This window comes from Crocuta crocuta, unplaced genomic scaffold (genome assembly GCF_008692635.1).
Source record: "Crocuta crocuta isolate KB4526 unplaced genomic scaffold, BGI_CrCroc_1.0 scaffold698, whole genome shotgun sequence".
NCBI lineage: Eukaryota > Metazoa > Chordata > Mammalia > Carnivora > Hyaenidae > Crocuta > Crocuta crocuta.
The window spans coordinates 238,395-262,134 of record NW_027530855.1 but is presented as its reverse complement, the minus strand read 5'-3'; the positions used below and the strand labels follow the sequence as shown (position 1 = coordinate 262,134).

General features: G+C 36.4%; 1 protein-coding gene across 1 annotated transcript in view; it reads left to right on the top strand.

Annotated features, from left to right (window-relative positions):
• Positions 1-23,740, top strand: part of LOC144235935 (disintegrin and metalloproteinase domain-containing protein 32-like) — a 149,509-nt gene that overhangs the window by 47,453 nt on the left and 78,316 nt on the right. The window contains exons 8-10 of the mRNA XM_077769550.1: positions 11,455-11,526; positions 11,732-11,898; positions 22,105-22,186. Of these exons, the coding sequence (XP_077625676.1) occupies positions 11,455-11,526; positions 11,732-11,898; positions 22,105-22,186 (321 nt within the window). The remainder of the gene's footprint in view (positions 1-11,454; positions 11,527-11,731; positions 11,899-22,104; positions 22,187-23,740) is intronic.

Sequence of the window (23,740 nt, the reverse complement as noted above, 5' to 3'; positions counted from 1 at the left end):
TCTCTCTCTCAGAAATAAATAAAAAACTTAAAAAAAAAAATCCAAATCTTTGACCACATGTCATAGAGAGAACAGTGAAAACACTTGGAAACAGAAAAGCCAAATACTCAAAATTACATAATTCTTTCATTTGTTTTTTTTAATGTTTTATTTATTTCTGAGAGAGAGCAAGAGAGAGACAGCGTGAGCAGGGGAGGGTCAGAGAGAGAGAGAGAGATACAGAATCTGAAACAGCATCCAGGCTCTGAGCTGGCTGTCAGCACAGAGCCCAATGTGGGGCTCAAACCCACAAACCGTGAGATCATGACCTCAGCTGAAGTTGTACGCTTAACCAACTGAGACACCCAGGCACCCCTTTATTTGTATTGTTTAATTTACATCCAAGTTAGTTAACATATAGTGCAATAATGATTTCAGGAATAGAACCCAGTGATTCATCCCCTATGTATAACACCCTGTGCTCATCCCAACCAGTGTCTTCCTCAATACACCTTGGCCATTTAGCCATCCTCCCACCCACAATCCCTCTAGGAAACCTCAGTTTGCTCTTTATATTTCAGAGTCTCTTATGTTTTGTCCCTCTCCCTGTTTTTATTTTATTTTTGCTTCTCTTCCCATATGTTCATCTGTTTTGGATCTTAAACTTCACATATGAGTGAAGTCATGTGATGTTTGTCTTTCTAATTTCGCTTAGCATAATCTCATCGAGTTCCATCCATGTTGTTGCAAAAGGCAAGATTTCATTCTTTTTGATTGCCAAGTAATACTCCATTTATATATATATAACATCTTCTATATCCATTCATTTGCCAATTGACATTTTCCATATTTTGACTATTCTCTATAGAGCTGCAGTAAACATTGGGGTGCATGTGTCCCTTCAAAACAGCACATCTGTAACCTTTGGATAAATACCTAGGAGTGCAATTGCTGGGTTGTAGGGTAGTTCTATTTTTAATTTTTTGAGGAACCTCCATAGTGTTTTCCAGACTGATCACACTAGTTTGCTTTCCCACTAACAGTGCAAAAGGGTTCCTCTTTCTCTGCATCCTTGCCAACATCTGTTGTTGTCGGAGTTGTTAATGTTAGCCATTGTGACAGGTGTGAGGTGGTATTTCATTGTGGTCTTTATTTGTATTTCTCTGATGATGAGTGATGTTGAGCATTTTTTATGTATCTGTTGGCCATCTGAATGTCTTCTTTTTGTAAACTTTTTCTTAATGTTTATTTATTTTTAAGAGAGAGAGAAAACAGAGTGTGAGCTGGGGAGGGGCAGAGAGAGAGGGAGACAAAATCTGAAGCAGGATCCAGGCTCCGAGCTGTCAGCATAAAGCCTGACATGGTGCTCGAACTCACAAACTGTGAGATCATTACCTGAGCCAAAGTCGGACACTTAACTGACTGAGCCACCCAGGCACCCCAGCCATCTGAATGTCTTCTAATGAAAAGTGTCTATTCATGATTTTGTCCATTTCTTCACTAGGTTATTTGTTTTTTTGGGGGGGTCTTGAATTTGATAAGTTCTTGGGGCACCTGGGTGGCTCAGTTGGTTAAGTGTCCAACTTCAGCTTAGGTCATGATCTCGTGGTTTGTGGGTTCAAGCCCTGTGGTCAGGCTCTGGCTGGCAGCTCAGAGCCTGGGCCCTGCCTCAGATTCTGTGTCTCCCTCTCTCTCTGCCTCTCCCTCACTCATATTCTGTGTCTCTCAAAAGTAAACATTAAAAACTTTTTAATTTTTTTAACCTTTATTTTTGAGAGACGGAGAGATGGATCATGAGCAGGGGAGGGCTAGAGAGAGAGAGAGGGAGACACAGAATCTGAATCAGGTTCCAAGCTCTGAGCTGTCAGCACAGAGCCCTACAGGGGGCTCTAACTCATGAACTGTGGGATCATGACCTGAGCTGAAGTCGGCTGCTTAACAGACTGAGCCACCCAGGTACCCCTAGAAACTTTTTAAGAAAACAGTCTATTTGACAAGTTCTTTATAGATTTTGGATACTTAACCCTATCTAATATGTCATTTGCAAATATCTTCTCTCATTATATCCATTGCCTTTTAGTTTTGTTGATTGTTTCTTTTTGCGTGCAGAAGCTTTTTATCTTGATGAGTCCAAATAATTCATTTTTGCTTTTGTTTCTTGCCTCTAAACACATGTTCAGTAAGAAGTTGCTGCACTGAGGTCAGAGAGTTTTTTGCCTGCTTTTTCCTTGAGGATTTTGGTGGCTCTCTGTCTTACATTTAGGTCTTTCATCCATTTTGAGTTCATTTTTGTGTATGGCGTAAGATAGTGGTCCAGGTTTAGTCTTCTGCATGTTTCTGTCCAGGTTCCCAACACCACTTGCTGAAGAGACTGTCTTTATTCCATTGGATATTCTTTCCTGTTTTGTCAAAGATTAGTTGGCCATATATTTGTGGGTCCGCTTCTGAGTTCCCTATTCTGTTCCATTGATCTTGTTTGTGTATCCGTTTCTGGGTTCTCTATTCTGTTCCACTGATCTGGTGTTTTTGTGCTAAAGTTATACTGTCTTAACAACTACAGGTTTGTAATACATCTTGGAGTCTGGGATTGTGATGCCTCCAGCATTGGTTTTCTTTTTCAAGATTGCTTTGGCTGTTTGGGGTCTTTTTTGGTTCCATAAAAATTTTAGGATTCTTTGTTCTAGCTCTGTGAAGAATGCTGGTGTTATTTTGATAGGAATTGCATTGAAAATGTAGATTGGTGAATGAANGTTTGGGTAGTATTGACGTTTTAATAATATTTGTTCTTCCTATCCAGGAGCATGGAATATTTTTCTATTTTTTTGTGTATTCTTCAATTTCTTTCATAATTTGTATAGCTTTCAGTGTATAGATCTTTAACCTCTTTGGTTAAGTTAATTCCTAGATTATTATGGTTTTTGGTGCAATTGAAAATGGGATCTATTCCTTGATTTCTCTTTCTGTTGCTTCATTTTTGGTGTATAGAAATGCAACTGATTTCTGTGCATTGATTTTATATCCTGCGACTTTGCTAAGTTCATTGATCAGTTCTAGTGGTTTTTTGGTGGAGTATTTGGGGTTTTCCATATAGAGTATCATGTCGTCTGTGAAGAGTGAAAGTTTGACTTCCTCCTTGCCAATTTGGATGTCTTTTATTCCTTGGTGTTGTCTAATTGCTGAGGCTAGGACCTCCAATACTATGTTGAATAACAGTGGTGAGAGTGGACATCCCTATCATGTTCCTGATCTTAGGGGGAAGCTCTCAGTTTTTCCCCATTGAGGATTATACTAGTGGATATTCTGTGTGCACTCAAGAAAAATGTGTATTCTACTCTTTAGGATGAAATGTTCTGAATATATCTGTTAAGTCCATCCAGCCCAGTGTGTCATTTTAAAGCCATTGTTTCCTTGTTGGTTTTCTGTTTAGATGATGTGTCCATTGCTGTAAGTGGGGTGTTGAGGTCTCCTACTATTATGGTATTGTCATCAGTGAGTTTCTTTATGTTTGTGATTAATTGATTTATATAGTTGGGTGTTTCATGTTGGGGGCATAAATGTTTACAATTGTTAGATTTATTGGTGGATAGACCTCTTAATTATGATATAATACCCTTCTTCATCTCTTGTTACAGTCCTTATTTTAAAATTTAGATTGTCTGATAATAAGTATGTATACTCTTGCTTTCTTTTGGTGACCATTACCATGATAGATGGTTCTCCATCCCCTTGCTTTCAATCTGAAGGTGTCTTTAGGTCTAAAATGGGTCTCTTGTAAACAGCATATAGGTGGATCTTGTTTTGTTATCCATTCTGTTACCCTCTGTCTTTTGATTGGAGTGTTTAGTTCATTGACATTTAGAGTGAGTATTGAAATATATGAACTTACTGCCGATGTGTTTCCCTGTAGGTTTGGAGTTTCTGGTGGTGCTCTCTGGCTCTTTCTAGTCATTGTTGCTTTTGGTCGTTTTTGTTTTGTTTCATCTTTTCTCCCTTCAGAGAGTCCCCCTTAAAATTTCTTGCAGGGTTGGTTTAGTGGTTATGAACTCCTTTAGTTTTTGTTTGTCTGGGAAACTCTTTATCTCTCCAAAATTACATATTTCTATCAGAAATGTTTTCTTTGAAATCTTTACAGAAAAATGCTGAATAACAAACTGATTTTTAGGGTGATATTTCACATTTTTAGGAACTTTCTCAATTTATAGTAATTTTAATGGTGATACTTGTTTTAAGTGAGAAGTTTTAAGTTTTTAGTCTTTGTTTCAGGGCACTTGAAGAGCAGTATGTAGTCTGTAGGGAATGTTTTGACCTATAAAGTATTCATTGGCACAAAAATGATGATAATACAATGAGAACTGCTTACATTAATGTATCAGGATTATTTTGTCCTGTTTTGTTTTAGAGCAGTTTTTAAAGGTTCACTTGTTCCAGTGCATTGTTTACCTGGTGTAAACATACCTTTAGATCCTGGATTCCCCAAAACTATTTGAGGACCTCTGAACTTTGGGACCTTGGGATGACAACTTAGTTTGCACTCAATCAGGTGTAGCTTTATTTCCTCTAAATTTCAGAGAGTTTAGAAAACAGGGATAAAAATATACTTTCCAGAATTTATTCTAATGATAAGCATTTGATTGTCACACCTATGGAATACTACAGAGAATGTGAATGAAACACATTATCAGTTCTATTTGTAGAATTGTAGAGCTTGTCAGGAAGCCAGAGTTGAGATTCAGACAGGATTTATAGAAGGATATGAAAACACTTGATTTATTGGAATATAGGAGAAAAGGGCAATTTTGAAAGAAAATTAAGATATTTCTAGTAATGATAACTGACTGAATCTCCAGGGAATATTCTGGATTGTAATAAAAATTATTTTTTTCAGCATTATGTTACAAATTTTGAGAGTTGTCTTAAAAACTTCGTGTCCAGATTGCCAGGTTTACAAACCATATGATGCTGATTAAACTTCCCTTTTCTATGTTTTTATACATATTTACATATTCCTTAATAAAACAAACTTTGAGCCAACTATGGCATCTATGTTACTAGATATTGGGCATATAAAGAAGAGCAATAGTGATATTGTCTTCAGTAACTTCACAGATTTTTAAATCCACAATTGTAGTCTAGAGAATTCAATGCTGTGCTAGAGGGAAACATATATATGATATATATATCATATATGATATATATACATACATACTGGACATGTATAAAAACATAGTCCAGTGATGGAGAAAGACATGGAAACGCATAGCTATAACCTGGAGTACTGTAAGAGCATGCAAGTAGGTGTTCTAAAATGTATGCTTTGTTATTATTCATGTATGGTGGAGCCAATGGATCAGGAGATGAAATTGCTTTTGGAGAGAGTTTGTTATTGACAGTTACCAAGAGGAGAGAGTGTGCCACATCCTCCAGAAGCCATATGGGGGAATAATAAGATATATCCGGAGACAGAGGCAGCGAGGGGAAAACATGGGCAGGAGAGGTGATTATGGTTTCTGTGGGAAAGAACAGGTGAGGCGAGGTAAAGAGGTTTAACAGTGGCTAGCCTGAATAATTTCAGTGTGTTCTGGGATGTAAGGATTGTCTCTAGTTGTCTGAAACCTAACTCTTGGGTGATTAGGGAAGGGGAATAGTGGCTTGTGAGTGTGAGTTCTTATAAAGAAGGTAGTTGGAGGGTAGGCTGTGGATTAGTTAATTTGGATAATGAGGTGAGGGTGGGGCCAGGGAAGACTTGGTGCAAAACCTTTCCTTTCAAAGACACATAAATATGAAAGAAGTTTCTTTTGAAAAAATCCTGCAAATTTAGTACGGTTAATACAAGTGATTGAAGAAGGAAAGTAGAAAGAAGTAAATTGAAGAATGATGCCATATTTGGATTTTATCCTAAGTAATGGAGAGTCATTAAAAAGATTTTAAGCAGGAGGGTGACATGTTCATGTTTTCATTTTAGAATCATCATTTTTGTAATAGTGTAGGGAATGGATTGAAGAAGGAGGAGCTATTTAAGAGACCATTCCAGTAACCAAAGTGAACATTTATGGATTAATATTAGTAATAGAAAAAAAAATAAGGTACTGATGAGGGTGAATTAGAAGGGCTTAAAGTTGATTTGAATTATTAATTTACTTAATAAATTTAATGAGGATCATGTAGCTGCCAGTTACTATTCTATTTACTTAGGATAAAAATGTGAATATAACAGAAAAAAATTTATTACTGTGGAACATCTAGTATCATAAATGTGGGAGGTCATAGATGATAATACCATTAATTAAAGTAGTGGAAATGTAAGTAGGAGCAGATTTTTGAGGAAGATGGTGAGTTTAGTTTTAGATATGTTTAATTTGAGGTTCCTGTGGAAAATGGAAGGGATTTATTTATTTATAAATAATTTATGTTTTTAAATTTACTTCCAAGTTAGCATACAGTGCAACAATGATTTCAGGAGTAGATTCCTTAATGCGTCTTACCCATTTAGCCCTTTCCCCCCTCCCACAACTCCTCCAACAACCCTCTGTTTGTTCTCTATATTTAAGAGTTTATGTTTTGCTCCCCTCCCTGGTTTTATATTATTATTTTTGCTTCCGTTCCCTTATGTTCATCTATTTTGTGTCTTAAAGTCCTGATGTGAGTGAATTCATGATATTTGTCTTTCTCTGACTAATTTTGTTTAGCATAATACTCTCTCGGTCCATCCATTCAGTTGCAAATGGCAAGATTTCATTTTTTTTTTTATTGCCATGTAATACTCCATTTTATATACATATATGCCACTTCTTTATCCATCCATCCATTGATGGACATTTGGGCTCTTTCTGTACTTTGGCTATTGTTGATAGTGCTGCTATAAATATTGGGAACCATATGCCCTTTTGAAAGAGTATACCTGTATGTTTGGATAAATACCTAGTAGTGCAATTGCTGGGTTTTAGGATAGTTTTATTTTTTAAAAATTTTTAATGTTTTTTATTTATTTCTGAGAGAGAGAGAGAGACAGTGTGAGTAGGGGAGGGTCAGAGAGAGAGGGAGGTACAGAATCTGAAACAGGCTCCAGGCTCTGAGCTAGCTGTCAGTACAGAGCTCGATGCGGGGCTTGAACCCACGAACCGTGAGATCATGACGCTTAACTGACTGAGCCACCCAGGTGCCCCAGGATAGTTTTATTTTTAATCTTTTGAGGAACCTCCATAATGTTTTCCAGAGAGGCTGCACCAGATTGCATTCCCACCAGCAGTGCAAAAGAGATCCTCTTTCTCCACATTCTCGCCAACATCTATTGTTGTCTGAGTTGTTAATACAGCCATTCTAACACACCTGACAGGCGTGATGTGGTATCTCATTGTGGTTTTGATTTGTATTCCCCTGATGATGAGTGATGTTGAGCATTTTTTCATGTGTTGGATGGCCATCTGGATGTCTTTGGAGAAGTGTCTATTCATGGCTTTTTCCCATTTCTTCACTGGATTGTTTCTTGGGTGTCGAGTTTGATATGTTCTTTATAGATTTTGCATACTTACTCCTTTATCTGATATGTCATTTGCAAATATCTTCTCCCTATCTGTCGGTTGCGTTCTGGTTTTGCTGATTGTTTCCTTCACTGTGCAGAAACTTTTTATTTTGATGAGGATCCAGTAGTTCATTTTTGCTTTTGTTTCTCTTCCTCCAGAGACATGTTGAGTGAGAAGCTGCTGTGGCCAAGGTCAGAGAGGTTTTTGCCTGCTTACTCCTCTAGGATTTTGATGGCTTTCCGTCTTATGTTTAGGTCTTTCATCCATTTTGAGTTTCTTTTTGTGTGTGGTGTAAGAAAGTGGTCCAGGTTTTTCTGCATGTTGCTGTTCAGTTTTCCCAGCACCACTTGCCAAAGAGACTGTCTTTATTCCATTGGATATTCTTTCCTGCTTTGTCAAAGATTAGTTGACCATGTTTGTGGGTTCATTTCTGGGTTCTCTATTTTGTTCCGTTGATCTAAGCGTCTGTTTCTGTGCCAGTACCATACTGTCTGGATGATTACAACTTTGTAATACAGCTTTAAGTCTGGGATTGTGATGCCTCCAGCTTTGGTTTTCTTTTTCAAGAATGCTTTGGCTATTTGGAGTCTTTTCTGGTTCCATACAAATGCTAGGAATGTTTGTTCTAGCTCTGTGAAGAATGCTGGTGTTATTTTGATAGGGATTGCATTGAATATGTAGATTGGTTTGGGTAGTATTGACATTTTAACAATATTTATTCTTCCTATCCAGGAGCATAGAATATTTTTCCATTTTTTGTGTCTTCATCAATTTCTTTCATAAGCTTTCTTTAGTTCTCAGTGTATAAATTTTTCACCTCTTTGATTAGATTGATTTCTAGGTATTTTATAGTTTTTGGTATAATTGTAAATGTGATCAATTCCTTGATTTCTCTTTCTGTTGCTTCATCATTGGTATATAGGGATGCAGCCGATTTCTGTGCATTGATTTTATATCCTGTGACTTTGCTGAATTCCTGGATCGATTCTAGCAGTTTTTTGGTAGGATCTTTTGGGTTTTCCATATAGAGGATTATGTCATCTTTGAAGAGTGAAAGTTTGACCTCCTCCTGGCCAATTTGGATGCCTTTTATTGTTTTTTTTTTGTTTGTTTGTTTTTTGTGTTGTCTGATTGCTGAGGCTAAGACTTCCAATTCTATGTTGAATAACAGTGGTGAGAGTGGACATCAGTAGATGCTGTACTTTAAAATTTGAAATAATGAATAAAATGAAATAGAATACTAGGAATTGATGGAAGTAAAATAGAATTTGAAAAATTTACAAAAAAGTAAAAACTATAGTAGAAAAAATTAAAGAACAATATTTTTAATAAACATGAAAAAATATTTTTTTCTCTTTCTGTAGTCAAGAATAAGAAAAAAAATTGAATAGATGGACCAGCAAACAGACTGAAATATGATTGAAATTACATAGGTTTCCCTTAGAAGTCAAACTATGAAGCACTTCATAGTCGGTAAACTAAGCAGGCGGAGTGACATGTGGTGTTCCTGAAGAGAGAGGTTGGCCTGCTTGAGCGGGGCTTAGTACAGTGGGTTTGTTCTCCACTAGATGGTGCTGCTTAGCTTACTGGGGTGGATTGTAGTGCAGCACCTAGATGTATATGCGTGTGTGCAGGAGGGGTGAAAATGGTGTTATCCAGCTACCCAGTCTCTAGTATCAGAACCCTGTGCTCTCCCCAACCAGCAATTGTACACCTGCCTTTTGTCTCCAGCTTCTGTCCACTCCCTGCTTTTACACTGTCCGTGACCAAGCCGCAGGTTGCCGAGCAGTACCTCCCTCCTGACTTTTCTCAGATACGCTCCTTCCCGATGCCTCACTTCTGAGGGACTGTAGCTTTGACCCACTCACACCTTCTGGTGGAGGGTTTCACTGAGCCATGGCTGGGTGCCAGCCACACCCAAGAATGTTTGTGAGACTGTGCTGCTGCCTATGCCCAGAGACTACAGCTGGGTGCCAGTCTGCCCCAGAAAAAGTTCACATGATCATGTAGCAGCAGCGTTTCAGGGTTTTATGGTAAATCACAACACACATCTGGCACCAGGCTTTACCATTAATGTCCTTGTTCCAACACCAGGGAATATGGTTGTTCTTCAGAGTCCGCTGGGACCTTTGGCTGTGGGGTGGCCACACAGCCTCTACCAAATGTCCTCCCAGCAGGGGAACTGCCTCTCCCATGTGGCTTGGTACCCCTCAGACCTTGCTCTCTGTTCCTGGGCATTCGTCCTTATCACCAGAGCACTGCCAAGTATGAAGCTGTGGAATTTCAGACTCTGCGCTCCCCCTGTTTATAGAATCTTAATGAAATTTAAACCTGGTCCTTTCTCACTTTTTTGATTTGTCTCTCATGTAGTCTTTCTTTTCTCTCTAGCTGCTTTCATACTCTACCCCCATCTCTGTCTTCTCTCCACAAGCAAAAACNTGTAGCAGCAGCGTTTTAGGGTTTTATGGTAAATCACAACACACATCTGGCACCAGGCTTTACCATTAATGTCCTTGTTCCAACACCAGGGAATATGGTTGTTCTTCAGGGTCCGCTGGGACCTTTGGCTGTGGGGTGGCCACACAGCCTCTACCAAATGTCCTCCCAGCAGGGGAACTGCCTCTCCCATGTGGCTTGGTACCCCTCAGACCTTGCTTTCTGTTCCTGGGCATTCGTCCTTATCACCAGAGCACTGCCAAGTATGAAGCTGTGGAATTTCAGACTCTGCGCTCCCCCTGTTTATAGAATCTTAATGAAATTTAAACCTGGTCCTTTCTCACTTTTTTGATTTGTCTCTCATGTAGTCTTTCTTTTCTCTCTAGCTGCTTTCATACTCTACCCCCATCTCTGTCTTCTCTCCACAAGCAAAAACAGCTCCCTGCCCTCCAGAGCTTCTCTCTCCCCTAGTTCACCAATCTGTGCCATGTATCTGCTGAGTCCTCAGGTTCAGGTTGAGCAGGTTGTTGTGTTAATCCTCAAATTGGTTTTCTAGGTGTACAGAATGGTTTAATTGTTGGTCTGACTGTATTTCAGAGACACGAGATGCAGTAAGACTTCCATGCTATTCTCCCATCTTGGCCCCTCCCAAGAGATGCTGTTAGAGAGATTATTTATAGATATGGAATTTGACATTGGCACATTCCACAAAAATTTATTCAGATTTCAGCAGTTGTGTATACATTAACTTGTATGTGTGTGTGTGTGTGTGTGTGTGTATGTATGTATTTTTATGCAATAGGACCATATATGTAATTTTATGTAATCATGGTCAGTATTAAGACACTCAATAGTACCATCACTATAAGAGTCTCTTACATTTGAACTTCATTGTTACATTTGTTTTTCACTGCTTCCCTACATTTCTCAACCTCTGGCAGTCGCTAATTTGTTCTCCATCTCTTGGTTTCAGGAATATTGCATAAATGTTGCCTTGTAGTATATATCCTTTTGAAATTTGTTTTAATACTCAGCATAATTTTCTTGAGGTTTATCCAGTTTAGTCAGTTCCTTTTTCTTAGTGAGCAGTATTACATGGTATGAATGTACTACAATTTGTTTAACCAGTTAACCACTGAAAGACATATGAATTGTTTCCAGTTTTGGACTAATAGGAATAAAACTGTTATGGACATTTATGTATATAGGTTTTTTGTGAGCATCAGTTTTTATTTCTTTAGGATAAATGCCCAGGAGTGCAATTGCTGGGTCATATGGTAAATACATTATTTATTTTGACAGAAGCTGTTAAACTTTCCAGAATGGCTGTATGATATTACATTCCCACTGGCATATTTGAGTGGTCCAATTTATATTTACTTTTTTTATTGTTACTATCTTATTTTGCACTGTTTTAACTCCAAAGCAACCTCAAACTTCTGAGAGTAGATGGAGAGTATATCTCAAACATACTACATAACAGATTGTATTTTAATTTAAAATTAATTTTGTTTTTCAGTATGATTACTTGGGCTCTGAAAGCATGATAGTAACAAATAAAATCATCGAAATTATTGGCCTTGTAAATGCAGTAAGTATTTTCCTTTTCATACTAGTTAGAAAAATTCATACTAGTTTTGAAATTATAATTTTCAAGTAACTTAATGTGGCATTTCTGAATAATTAAGCCGTCAGTACAGACTAAGCGTGAATTTGTCAATGCAATTAATTAATTTCATGGTTATTGTAAAATAACAAAGATTAATTTTTTATGTATTTACCTCTTTTGCCTTTAGATGTTTGCCCAATTTAAAGTTACTATTGTGCTGTCATCGTTGGAGTTATGGTCAGATAACAATAAGATTTCTACAGCTGGTGAGGCCGATGAAGTATTACATAGATTCTTAGAATGGAAAAGGTCCTATCTTAGTCTAAGGCCTCATGATATTGCATATCTATTCATGTAAGAATAATGTTTCAGTATTCTTAGAAAGAAAACAATGATCTGTGATAATGATGTAGCTTAATATAGGGAATTTTTATTCTTTTCTGACTATTCATACATTATTATATACTTCATTCAGGCCTCACATTCTCTTTCTGGTTGTCAGCAAAAAAAACTTGCCAAAATTTATTTCTATGCTTATTAGTTTTTTACTAATGAGATTGAAATTTCAATCTGTTAAACAATTCTAAGNTCATTTGAACAGACAGGTTTTAACTCCAGAACCCATAATCTTAACCACTACCTAAAAAAAATGGGATTTATCTTATGAAGTTTATATTTTTGTTATGAAGTTTTGATCAAAAGCTTGGCAAAGTAGGTTGAAAATAGTTTATCCTAATGATTTTCTGCATGGTTTTTTGTTTTCTTCTAATTTTTATAATGGGAAATTTCAAGCATAACAGAAGCCAAGAAAGTAAAATACTGAATCCTCATGTACATAACATACCCATAAAACAATTACCAGCATATGGCTAATTTTTTTTGTTTTATCACCCTCTCAACTCCATTATTTTGAATNTAAGCGAAAGTCGGACGCTCAACCGACTAAGCCACCCAGGCGCCCCTTAATTATGTATCTTTAAAGATAAAGATTCTTTAAAAAATATTCACAATACCATTATCACACCTTCAAGCCACCATTTTTAGAATTAAAATTTTCCATATTGTTTAAAATATTTTATATTTTATAGTTGGTTTGTTCAAAAATTTAGCCACGCAAGGTTCACACATTGCATGCATTTGATATGTGTCTTAGTCTCTTTAAATCTGTGGGTTTCATCTCTATCATATTTTTTCCAGTTTATTTGTTGAAGAAATAAATATAAGTTTTCTAATGGTCAATTCCAAGTATATATTTATAATTGAACTCAGAAAATTTAGTAGCAGTTATAATCAGAATTAGCTTTCAATAAATCTGTATATACATAGTTTTAAGTTGGCATGTCATTATTTCTTTGAGAAGTGTGAGATTAGTTTTCCCCACATCTCTGCCAGCAATAATTGTTATTGCTCTTTTCATTTTTTTGCCAGTCTTATCAATTAATGTCAGTGCTATTTATTTACTATTAAGTTTTTATTTTAATTCCAGTTAGTTAACATACAGTGTTATATTAGCTTTAGGTGTAACATATAGTGATTCACCATTTCCATACAATGCCTAGTGCTTGTCCCAAGTGCTTTCCTTAATGTCCCAAGTGCTTTCCTTAATTTCCCATCACCTATTTAACCCATCTTCATACCCACCTCTCTTCTGATAACCATCAATTTGTTCTGTATAATTAAGGGTCTGTTTCTCGGTTTGCCCCTCTCTTTTCTTCCCTATGCTTCTTTGTTTTTGTTTTTGTTTTTTTAAATTCTACACATGAATGAAATCATAATAGAATCATAGTAAAATTTCCCTTGGCATAATACTCTCAAGCTTCAGGGGGAAAGCTTTATGACACTGGATTTGGCAGTGGTTTCTTAGGTATGACACCAGAAAAAATGAGCAACAAAAGTAAAACTAGATCAGTTTGATTACATTAGAAAGGACAAAAATAATAGAATGAAAAGGCAATGGAGTAATCCATGTATATATAGTCAGCTAATCTGTGACTAAGGAGGCAAAAATATACAGTGGGGAAAGGGCAGTCTCTTCAACAAATGATGTGGAAAAGCTGGACAGCTACATTTAAATGAATGAGATTGGACAATATTTTACATCATACACAAAAATAAATTAAAAATGGATCAAAGTCCTGAATTTCAGACCTGAAGCCATAAAACTCCTAGAAGAAAACATAGACAGTAATTATTTTAACATCAGCCATAGAAACATTTTTCTAAATGTGTCTTCTGGTAAAGGAAACAAAAACAAAATTAAATTATTGGGACTAAAAATAAAAATCTTCTGCAACAGTGAAGGAAACCATCAGCAAAACAAAAAGGCAACCTACTGAATGGGCCTATTAGTTATCTTCTAAGCTGTAGCCTGAGGGCCACATAGCTAAACACGCATTGAATTAAACACACATCTAGAGACTGACTATAATCCTCTTCAAAGACTGGTGAGGCTAGCAGGTGCCATCTTCATGCCCTTCCTCTGTCTTGCCCCAGATCTTTGTTGTCTCCAAGAGAGGAGCTTGTGTATGTGTCTGGTGCCCTAAACTTAGAGACTGCTGCTCACAGGATACATCCTTTGGTAGCCTGGCTTTGGTGGCCAGTGAGGCTTGTGTTCACAGGGCAAAGGGGTGGTTACAAATAAAGAAATGGTTCTTTTTTTTTTTAATTTTTTTGTTTTATTTATTTTTGAGACAGAGAGAGACAGAGCACAAGTGGGGACGGGCAGAGAGAGAGGGAGACACAGAATCTGAAACAGGCTCCAGGCTCTGAGCTGTCAGCACAGAGCCTGACGCAGGGCTTGAACCTACAAACCGTATGATCATGACCTGAGCCGAAGTCAGATGCTCAACCGACTGAGCCACCCCGGCGCCCCAAGAAATGGTTCTTAACTGGCTATTGCCCTAGGGCCCAGCACAGAAGGAATAGACCAAAATACCAGTCTCCTAATCATCTCCTGAAAGAGGTACATTTGCATACATTAAAGACTTCTGCCCTAGTGTCTGGCTTTTAGTCAGCCTGAATCTAGATGCTGACTGAGATCCTCCCATTTGGGACATGACAGGTCTTGGCATACCATCAAGTCCTGGGACCTTGAAAAATTATTTTAATGTTTATTTTTGAAAGAGATAGAGTGCGAGTGGGGGTGGGGCAGAAAGAGAGGGAGACACAGAATCTAGAGCAGGTTCCAGACTCTGAGCTGTCAGCACAGAGCCCAACCCGGGGCTTGAACTCGTGAACTGCAAGATCATGACCTGAGCCAAAGTAGGATTCTTAACTGACTGAGCCACCCAGGTGCCCTGGGATTTTTTAAAAATATTTTTAAATAAAGATTGCTCAGAGAATCACAAAGGTTTGAGAGACTATCAGAAGTAGGATAAAGTTGAATGATAACCTTTATATCCAAAACAAAGTCATTCCTTTAAGATTGAGAAAAGTAACTCATTTATCTAATGCATATAAACTAACACAGTCAAGGAAAATAGAAAACAGGGATATGTTGCAAATGAAAGATGAAGATAAAATTTCAAAAAAAGGTCTTTTTTTCTTTTATATTGTCAACTTAGTTTCCATATAACACCCAGTGCTCATCCCAACAAGTGCCCTCCTCCATGCCCATCACCCCCCTTCCCCTTTCCTCCACCCCCATCAGCCCTCAGTTTGTTCTCAGCATTCAAGAGTCTCTGATGGTTTGACTCCCTTTCTCTCCCCAACTATTTTTCCCCTTCCCCTCCCCCATGGTCCTCTGTTAAGTTTCTCCTGTTCCACTTATGAGTGAAAACATATGGTATCTGTCCTTCTCTGCCTGACTTACTTCACTTAGCATCACACCCTTGAGTTCCATCCACGTTGCTATAAATGGCCAGATTTCATTCCTTCCCATTGCCATGTAGTATTCCATTGTATAGATAAACCACATCATCTGCATTCATTCATCAGTTGATGGACACTTAGGCTCTTTCCATGTTGTGGCTATTGTTGAAAGTGCTGCTATGAACATTGGGGTACATGTGCCCCTATGCATCAGCACTTTTGTATCCCTTGGGCCAATTCCTAGCAGTTCTATTGCTGGGTCATAGGGGAGTTCTATTGTTAATTTTTTGATGAACATCCACACTGTCTACACCAGTTTACATTCCCACCAACAGGGTAGGAGGGTGCCCGTTTCTCCACATCCTCACCAGCATCTATAGTCTCTTGATTTGTTCATTCAAAAAACGATTTTAGTGAAATGGTCTTAAAGATGCTGTTTGAGCTCAGGAATATATGGACAAGGTTAGAATTTCAACAGAGACAGAAAATGTAAGGAAGTACAAAATAGAAATCATAGAGCTACTTAATGGAAAAAGATATTAGAAAGGTTCAACAGCATATTGAATGAAGTAGAAGAAAGGATCAGTGAACTAAAAGGTCAGTGGAGCTCACCCAGTCAAAGCAGCAAATAGAAAAAAAAAAAAAGAAAGAAGAAAAAGAGTAAAAATAGCTTAAGAGACTTATGGGAGAATGTCAAGCAGACCAGCATTCACATCACAGGCATATCAGAAGGAGAAAAGAGTAGAAAACTTTGGTGAAGAAATAATGGCTGAAAACTTCCCTAACCTCAGGAAGGAAATAGACATTCAGATCTGGTAATTCCATAGAGTACCAAATAAGACAAAGCCAAAGAGACTCACACCAAGACACATTAAAATCAAATTGTCAAAAGTTAAAGAAGAGGGAATCTTAAATGTAGTAAGAAAAAAAAAAAGCCCTTAAATTGTTACATAAGGAAACCCCATAACACTATTAACAGATTTTTCAGCAGAAACTTTCCAGGCCAGGAGGGAGTTGCATGATACATTTGAAGTGCTGAAAGGAAAACAGTGTTTAAGAATACTGTACTTAGAAAAGTTGAAGGAGACAGAGATTTCCAACAAGCAAAACCTAAAGGATGTCATCACCACTAGACCAGTGTATAAGAAATGCTAAAAAGATATGTTTAAGCTGAAATGAGATGGACACTAATTAGTAACAAGAAAACACATGGAAGTATAAATGTCATTGGTAAAGGTAAATTAATAGTAAAATACAGATTAACCTAATGTTGTAAATGGAGTGGGTTCACCACTTATAAAGCTAACAAGAAAGTTTAAAGACAAAGTAGTAAACACAATTGTAACTACAATAATTTTTAAAAGATACACAAGATAAAAAGATATAAATTGTGACATCATAACAAAACATGGGGGTGAAGGGAGCAAAAATGTAGAGCATTAGAATGTGTTCAAAGTTAAGTTTTTATCACCTTAATATAATTTATTTTATGTAAGCCTCATGATAACCACAAAGGTAAAAGCTGTAGTATGCATACAAAAGATAACATAAAATGAATGTAAGCATACATTATAGACAATCATCAAATCAAAAAAGAAGAGAGCAAGAGAAGAAGAAATGAACAGGGCAGTTGCAAAGCAGCCATAAAACAATAAAGTGGCAATAAGAATATACCTATTGTTGGGAACTTTCTGTGATTGCTTTTCATGTAAATGAACTAACTTCTTCAAAAAAGATGGAGTGGTTAACTGGATAAAAAAACAAGACACATTTCTGCAGTGCCTACAATGTTCTCACTTTGTAAGGAAGCATAGACACTGAAAGTGAAGGAATGGAACCAGACAAAATCAAAAAGGAAACAATGGCCTTAAACAACATATTAGATCATATGGACTTGATATACAGAACATTATATCTAAAGCCAACAGAATGCACATTCTTCTTAAACACACATAGAACATTATCCAGGATAGATCATACGGTAGGTCACAAAAGAAGTCTTAATATATTTAAGAAGATTTAAAGCATATCTGGTATTTTTTCTGATCACAATTGTATGAAACCAGAAATCAATAAAAGAAGAAAACTGGAAAATTCACAAATGTATGGAGCTTAAACAAATGCAGCTGAAAAAACAATGGGTCAAAAAAATTAAAAGAGAAAACAAAAAGTGACTTGAAACAGACTATAAGTTTATCAATTTTATCTTCAAAGAACCAGCTCTTTGTTTCACTCTTTTCTATTGATTTTTTTAGCCTCATTTATTTCTGCTCTGATATTTATTGTTTCCTTCCTTCTACTTATTTTGGGCTTGTTCTTTTTCTAGTTCCTTTTAGGTGTACTGAGATTTTTCTCGTTGTTGTTGTTGCTGTTGTTTTGAGATGGGCCTGTATCACCATCAGTTTTCCTCTTAGTACTGCTTTCTCTGAGTGCCATGGATTTAGGGCACCTGTGCGCACGTGTGCATGTGCGTGTGTGTTTAAGTTTATTTATTTATTTTGAGAGAGCACAAGTGGAGGAGGGGCAGAGAGAGAGGGAAACAGAGACTCCCAAACAGGCTCTACACTGAAACTCACAAAACTGTGAGATCATGACCTGAGCTGAAACCAAGAGTTGGATGCTTAACTGATTTAGCCACCCAGGGGCCCCTGGGCCAGTGTTTTACATTTTCATCTGTCTCCATGTATTTTTTATTTTAATTTCCTCTTTGATTTCTTTATTGACCTATTGGTTTAGTAGCATGTTGTTTAGCCTCAACGTGTTTCATTTTTCTGATTTTTTTCTTGTAATTGATTTCTGGTTTTACATATTGTTATGGTCAGAAAAGATGCATGATACCGTTTCAGTGTTTTTAAATTTATTGAGATCTTATTTTGTGTCCTAATATGATCTGTGCTGGAGCATGTTCCATATATACTTGAAAATAATGTATATTCTGCTGTTTTTGTATGGAATATACTGTATATATCTATTAAGTCTATCAGGTCTAATGTGTTATTCAAAGATATTATTTTCCTTATTGGTTTTATATGTGGATGATCTATCAATTGATGTAAATGGGGTACTGAAGTCCCCTACTATTATTGCATTACTGTCTATTTCTCCCTTTATATCGGTTAATATTTTCTTTCTTCAGCCAGAGCTGAAGCAGGTGTCAGTTGGAGGTCTTGGACTGTTCTGTGCTGGGAGTGCCCTTGCCAGCTGACTGAAGCTACAGTGTCATGGGCCTGGATTGTTCTGATGGCTGGGGCTGCAGAGAGCAATGGCCAGGGGCATCCCAGAGGAACAGCTGGGGTTGGCAGGGCTCAATGAGGTGATAAGCTGGCCAGGCCACCTGTACCTTGCTTCCATTCCCATTACCAACATGGAAGGGGAACAGAAACTATCGCATTCACAGATCCCTTGTTCTGGAGAGTTCTAGCAGCTGCCTTCCAACCTCACCCCCAACCTGGTCTGGTGGAGTTCTGGGGCTGGATCTTTTATATACTAGTTGATCTTTTAAACCCTGGCTTCTTTTCTGTGCTTCAGGGCATCTGGGAGTGGCCTAGAGGCCTGGTGCTTATAGGTTGGCTATGGCTCCCAGACCCTGCTTTCATCTGCATTATTAAGTTTGAAGGCAGAGTGTAAACCATTGCGCTTGCTAGTCCCTCCAGCCCGCAGAGAGTTCCAGCAACTCCCCTGCCATTTGGTGGATTTCTAGGGCTGGCTCTTTTATGTACTAGTTGCTCTTTTAACTACAGCTTTTTTATATGAGCCCCAGGGCAGAATTATCTTCTGGTCTCTCAGTACTGTACCTCCTCATTGCCATTCGCAGTGTTGGAGGTGGGGTTCTCTTCTGTCTTGCCATTTTCTCTCGTCTTTCTATCTTTTGTTGTATAGAAGCTGCTCAGCTAGCCCTCAGTTCTTTTTCAGGAGGAATTGCTATATAAATAGGTGTGGATTTTGTGTGTCCACAGCGGAGGTGAGATCAGGATCTTCCTGTGTTGCTTTTTGGACCAGCTCTTACTATTGAGTTTTAAGTGTTCTTTAAGCATTCAGATAAATGTCCTTTATAATATATATGATTTAAAAATATTTTCTGGCTGTGGGTTGTCTTTTAATTTTCTTAACAGTATATTTTAAAAGGCAGATTTTGATGAATTTATAATTTACCAATTTTTAATTGTGTGAATCATTCTTTTGATGTTGTACCTAAAAATATATTTGCCTCACCCAGGGTTACAAATATCTCTACTATGTCTTTTTCTAGAAGCCATATAGTTTTAAGTTTTTCTTATTTAGATTTGTTACTCATTTTGAGTTAATTATTACATATATTATGAGGTATGGAAGAGACCATTTTTTTGCATGTGAATAATTAATTATTCAGCACCAATTCTTGAAAAGAGTATATTTTCTCCATTTAATTGCTTTTACACTTTTGTAAAATATCATTTGACTTTATATGTATGAGTCTATTTTTGTTCTATCTTTTTATGAACTGCCTTGATTACCATAGCTTTATAAAAACTATATAAATAAAATAAAGTAGTATAAGTTCTCCAAAAGTATTGTTCTTTTTAAAAATCATTTTGGTGGGGTGCCTGAGTGGCTCAGTTGGTTAAGTGTCTGACTTCGGCTCAGGTCATGATCTCAAGGTTCATGGGTTCAAACCTTATGGGCTCGGTGCTGACAGCTCAGAGTCTAGAGGCTGCTTCTGATCCCATCTCTCCCTCTCTTTCTGCCCCTCCCTCACTTGCAGTCTGTCTCTCTCTCTCTCTGTCTCAAAAATAAACATTAAAATATTTTTTAAATCATTTTGGTTATTCTGAGTTTTTGCCTTTCTTCATAAGTGTTAGATTCAGCTTCTCAGTTGCTATAAAATATTTTGCTGAAATGTTGATTGGAACTGTATAGAATCTGTTCAGTAGTTTAGGGAGAACTGACAGCTTAATAATTACTGAGTCTTCCAATCAATGAACTTGGTACATCCTCCATTTACTTAGGACTTCTTTAATTGCTTTCATCAGTGTTCTGTAGTATATAGTTCTATCAGTATACAGATCTCTTAGTATTCCATTAGTATACAGATATTTCTCACATAATGTTAGCTTTATATCATAGTATATCATGTCTTTAATGCTATTTTTTATCCTTTTTTGAACACAGATTTAAAAAATTTAGTTTACTTATTTAAAAATTTTTTATTCAAGTATATTTGTATGTTACATAACACTGTAAATATAAGTGTACAACATGTTAATAAAATGCATTTATATGTTATAATATGATTGCCACTGTAGTGGTAATAAGCACATCTATCATGTTATGTAATGATCATTTCTTTTTAGTAGTTGAAATAATGAAGTTCTAGGCTCTTAGCAAATTTAAAGATTAGAATACAACATTGTTATGTATATCTACTATACTGTTTATTAGATCTCTAGGTGTTATTGATGACTCATTGCATGTTTGTACCCTTAAATAACATTAGCACTATTGTAAATGTTTCATTTTACTTTAATTTCAAATATTTTATTGCTAGGATTTAAAAATCAGATTGACTTTTATACATTGACTTTGAAACATGAAAACTTACTGAACACACTTAGTTCTAGTAGCTTTTTTAGATACTCTGGAATTTCCTAGGTAGATAGTCACATTATCTATAAACAGAGAAAACTGTATTTCTTTCTTTCCAATCCATATACCTTTTATTTTCTTGCCTTATTGAATAGGCTAGGACCTCTGGTATGATGCTGACTACCAGTGGTGAGAGCAAACCTGCTTGAATTTTCACAATCTTTTGGTAGCACTATCTTGGATTAAGAAAGAGTATAAACAATACTTAAGACATTGGGGGGAAAAAGCCAAAGTTGCATATTAAGTGTAAATACTTGTAAATAAGTGCTGTAGGGGTTACACATAAACAATATCAGAGAGACAGAATAGAGACAGCAGTAGGCAGAGAGTACAATGTGAAGTGAAGTGAAGAGCAGTTGAAACTGAGGGAAAGTTTCAATTTGATAACTGAAACAAGTTTCTTTATATACATCTAAGAATGTTTTTTACCTGGTGGGAGCTCTGAAGAGGTCAGAATATGTTTAGAGCATCTATACCTTAGTGGTTGAGAGTATGGCTCTGGATTCAGAGTGCCTAAATTCATATCCTTCAGTAGCACTTCTTAATGGTGCTACCTTGAGAAAGTTACTTATACTTCTCATGTGATGTTTGATTTGTTCAGTAGAGGTGAAAATAATATTTATTTCACTGGCTTGACTTGAGAATTAATGGAATAATTTATGAAACACCTCTGAGAATAGTGCTATTATAGGACAGTTTATATGGACCCTCACTCAAAGCAGAAATAAGAATGTTAAGTTGCAGAACAATAAAGTCATTCCAATGAGAAACTGGTAGGCTTTTCTACATGAGAATGAAAATGTTTAATCCATATATTAAAACTATTTTTTATTGTCACTCAGCAAAATGCTTTTGATCAAAATTATTTGATCAAAAGTAATCCTAACCAAGTCTGACGAGAACAGTAAAGCCATTAAAAACTTGTCTCCATTGAACATATTTTAGAAATATAATGTGCTTGATCTCATTAAGAATGTCTTCCAAATTTGAAACAATAAGGATGTATGGAGAGATTGTACCTCAGTTTGCTCTCAGACTAGGATTTTATGGACTACAAATTATTAGCAGGAATTCTGACTTTTGAATTGTTTTTCAGAATTAATTATAAATGTACACTTATTTATTTAGCTATAGAAATTATCCAGATTATGTGGGGGCAGCGGTTCCTGGAAAGATGTGTGTTACCCCTTATTCTGCTGGAATTGCTATGGTATGTAATGATTTTTATCTTACTATTAAAAAAGTATTTATACATTTAAAAATCACTCCAGGTGCCTGGGTGGCTCAGCTGGTAGAGTGTCTGACTGGCTCAGATCATGATCTTGTGGTGTGTGAGTTTGAAACCCACATCCGGCTCTGTGCTGACAGCTCAGAGCCTAGAGCCTGCTTCGGATTCTGTGTCTCCCTGTCTCTCTGCCCTTCCCCATGTGTACTCTGTCTCTCTCTCTCAAAAATAAATAGACATTAAAGATATCATTCAACATTATACCAAAAGTTTTATAGTTTACATTTATATTTGCATTCAGAGATTACACTTAACTTTCTACTACTGTTAAAAATTCGAAGTGTGTAGATAGAATAGTATTTTGTAGAATAATATCTTATATTGCAATTATTTTGGAAGTTGATGTAGAATAGAAATATCATCAATACACATGCATTCCTCACTATATAATATAGAATAGTACCTCTTGAAGAATTATCTTTAAAAAACATTTATAACCCAAATAGATTTTTGCCTGTAGACATAAAATTGGACAAATAGTCTTACTAATAAAATAGCTTCAAAATAAAAGCAAATGAGGGCTGCCTGGATTGCTCAGTTGGTTAAGTGTCCAATTCTTGATTTCAGCTCCAGTCATAATCTCATGGTTCCTGAGTTTGAGCTCCATCTCAGGTTTGGCACTGACAGTGTGGATGGAGCCTGCTTAGGATTATCTCACTCCCTCTGTCTCTGCTCCTCCCTACTCTAGCTTTCTGTCTCTGTCTCTCTCTCTGTCAAAATGAATAAATAAACTTAAAAAAAAATACACCTTGTCTTAAAAAAATGAAAACAAATGATTAAAGAAAAAGTATGATAAATATTCTTTAAAATGTTTCAAACCTCCAAAAGTATTTAAAAGAAACTTTTATGTCTATTTTCAATATATATAGTATTTATAAATATTTTATGTATAGAAACAAATTATTGATGCAATTAAATGCATTATTGAAAGGTGAAGTAATTTGTTGAGCAATTTTCCCACCCTATTCATTTATTTAAAAAACAAATTTAAGTACTAAAAATTTGTTTAAGTTTATTTATTTTGAGAGAGAACATAAGTGGGGGACGAGCAGAGAGAGACAGACAGACATATACACAGAACCTGAAGCAGACTCCAGGCTCTGCACTGTCAGCACAGAACCCAGTGCGGGGCTCGAACCCACAAACCATTGAGAACATGACTTGAACTGATGTCAGAGAGTTAACTGATCCACCCAGGCTCCCCTAAATTTATTTTTTATAGTAAATATGCTCTTACCCTTATTTCGATTTATAAACTTTAGGCAATGATGGTAATATTATCTTTGATATATTTAGTCCACTCTCTGTCATGTATATATTCTTATATTTTTATTATTTTAACAATATATATTAAAATATATTACTACATGCTATATTTATAATACATGGTATATATTATAAAAATATTTTTATATAATAGACATATATATTTACATAAAAATATATATTTGGCTATTTATAATAAATAGTGTATGTTTA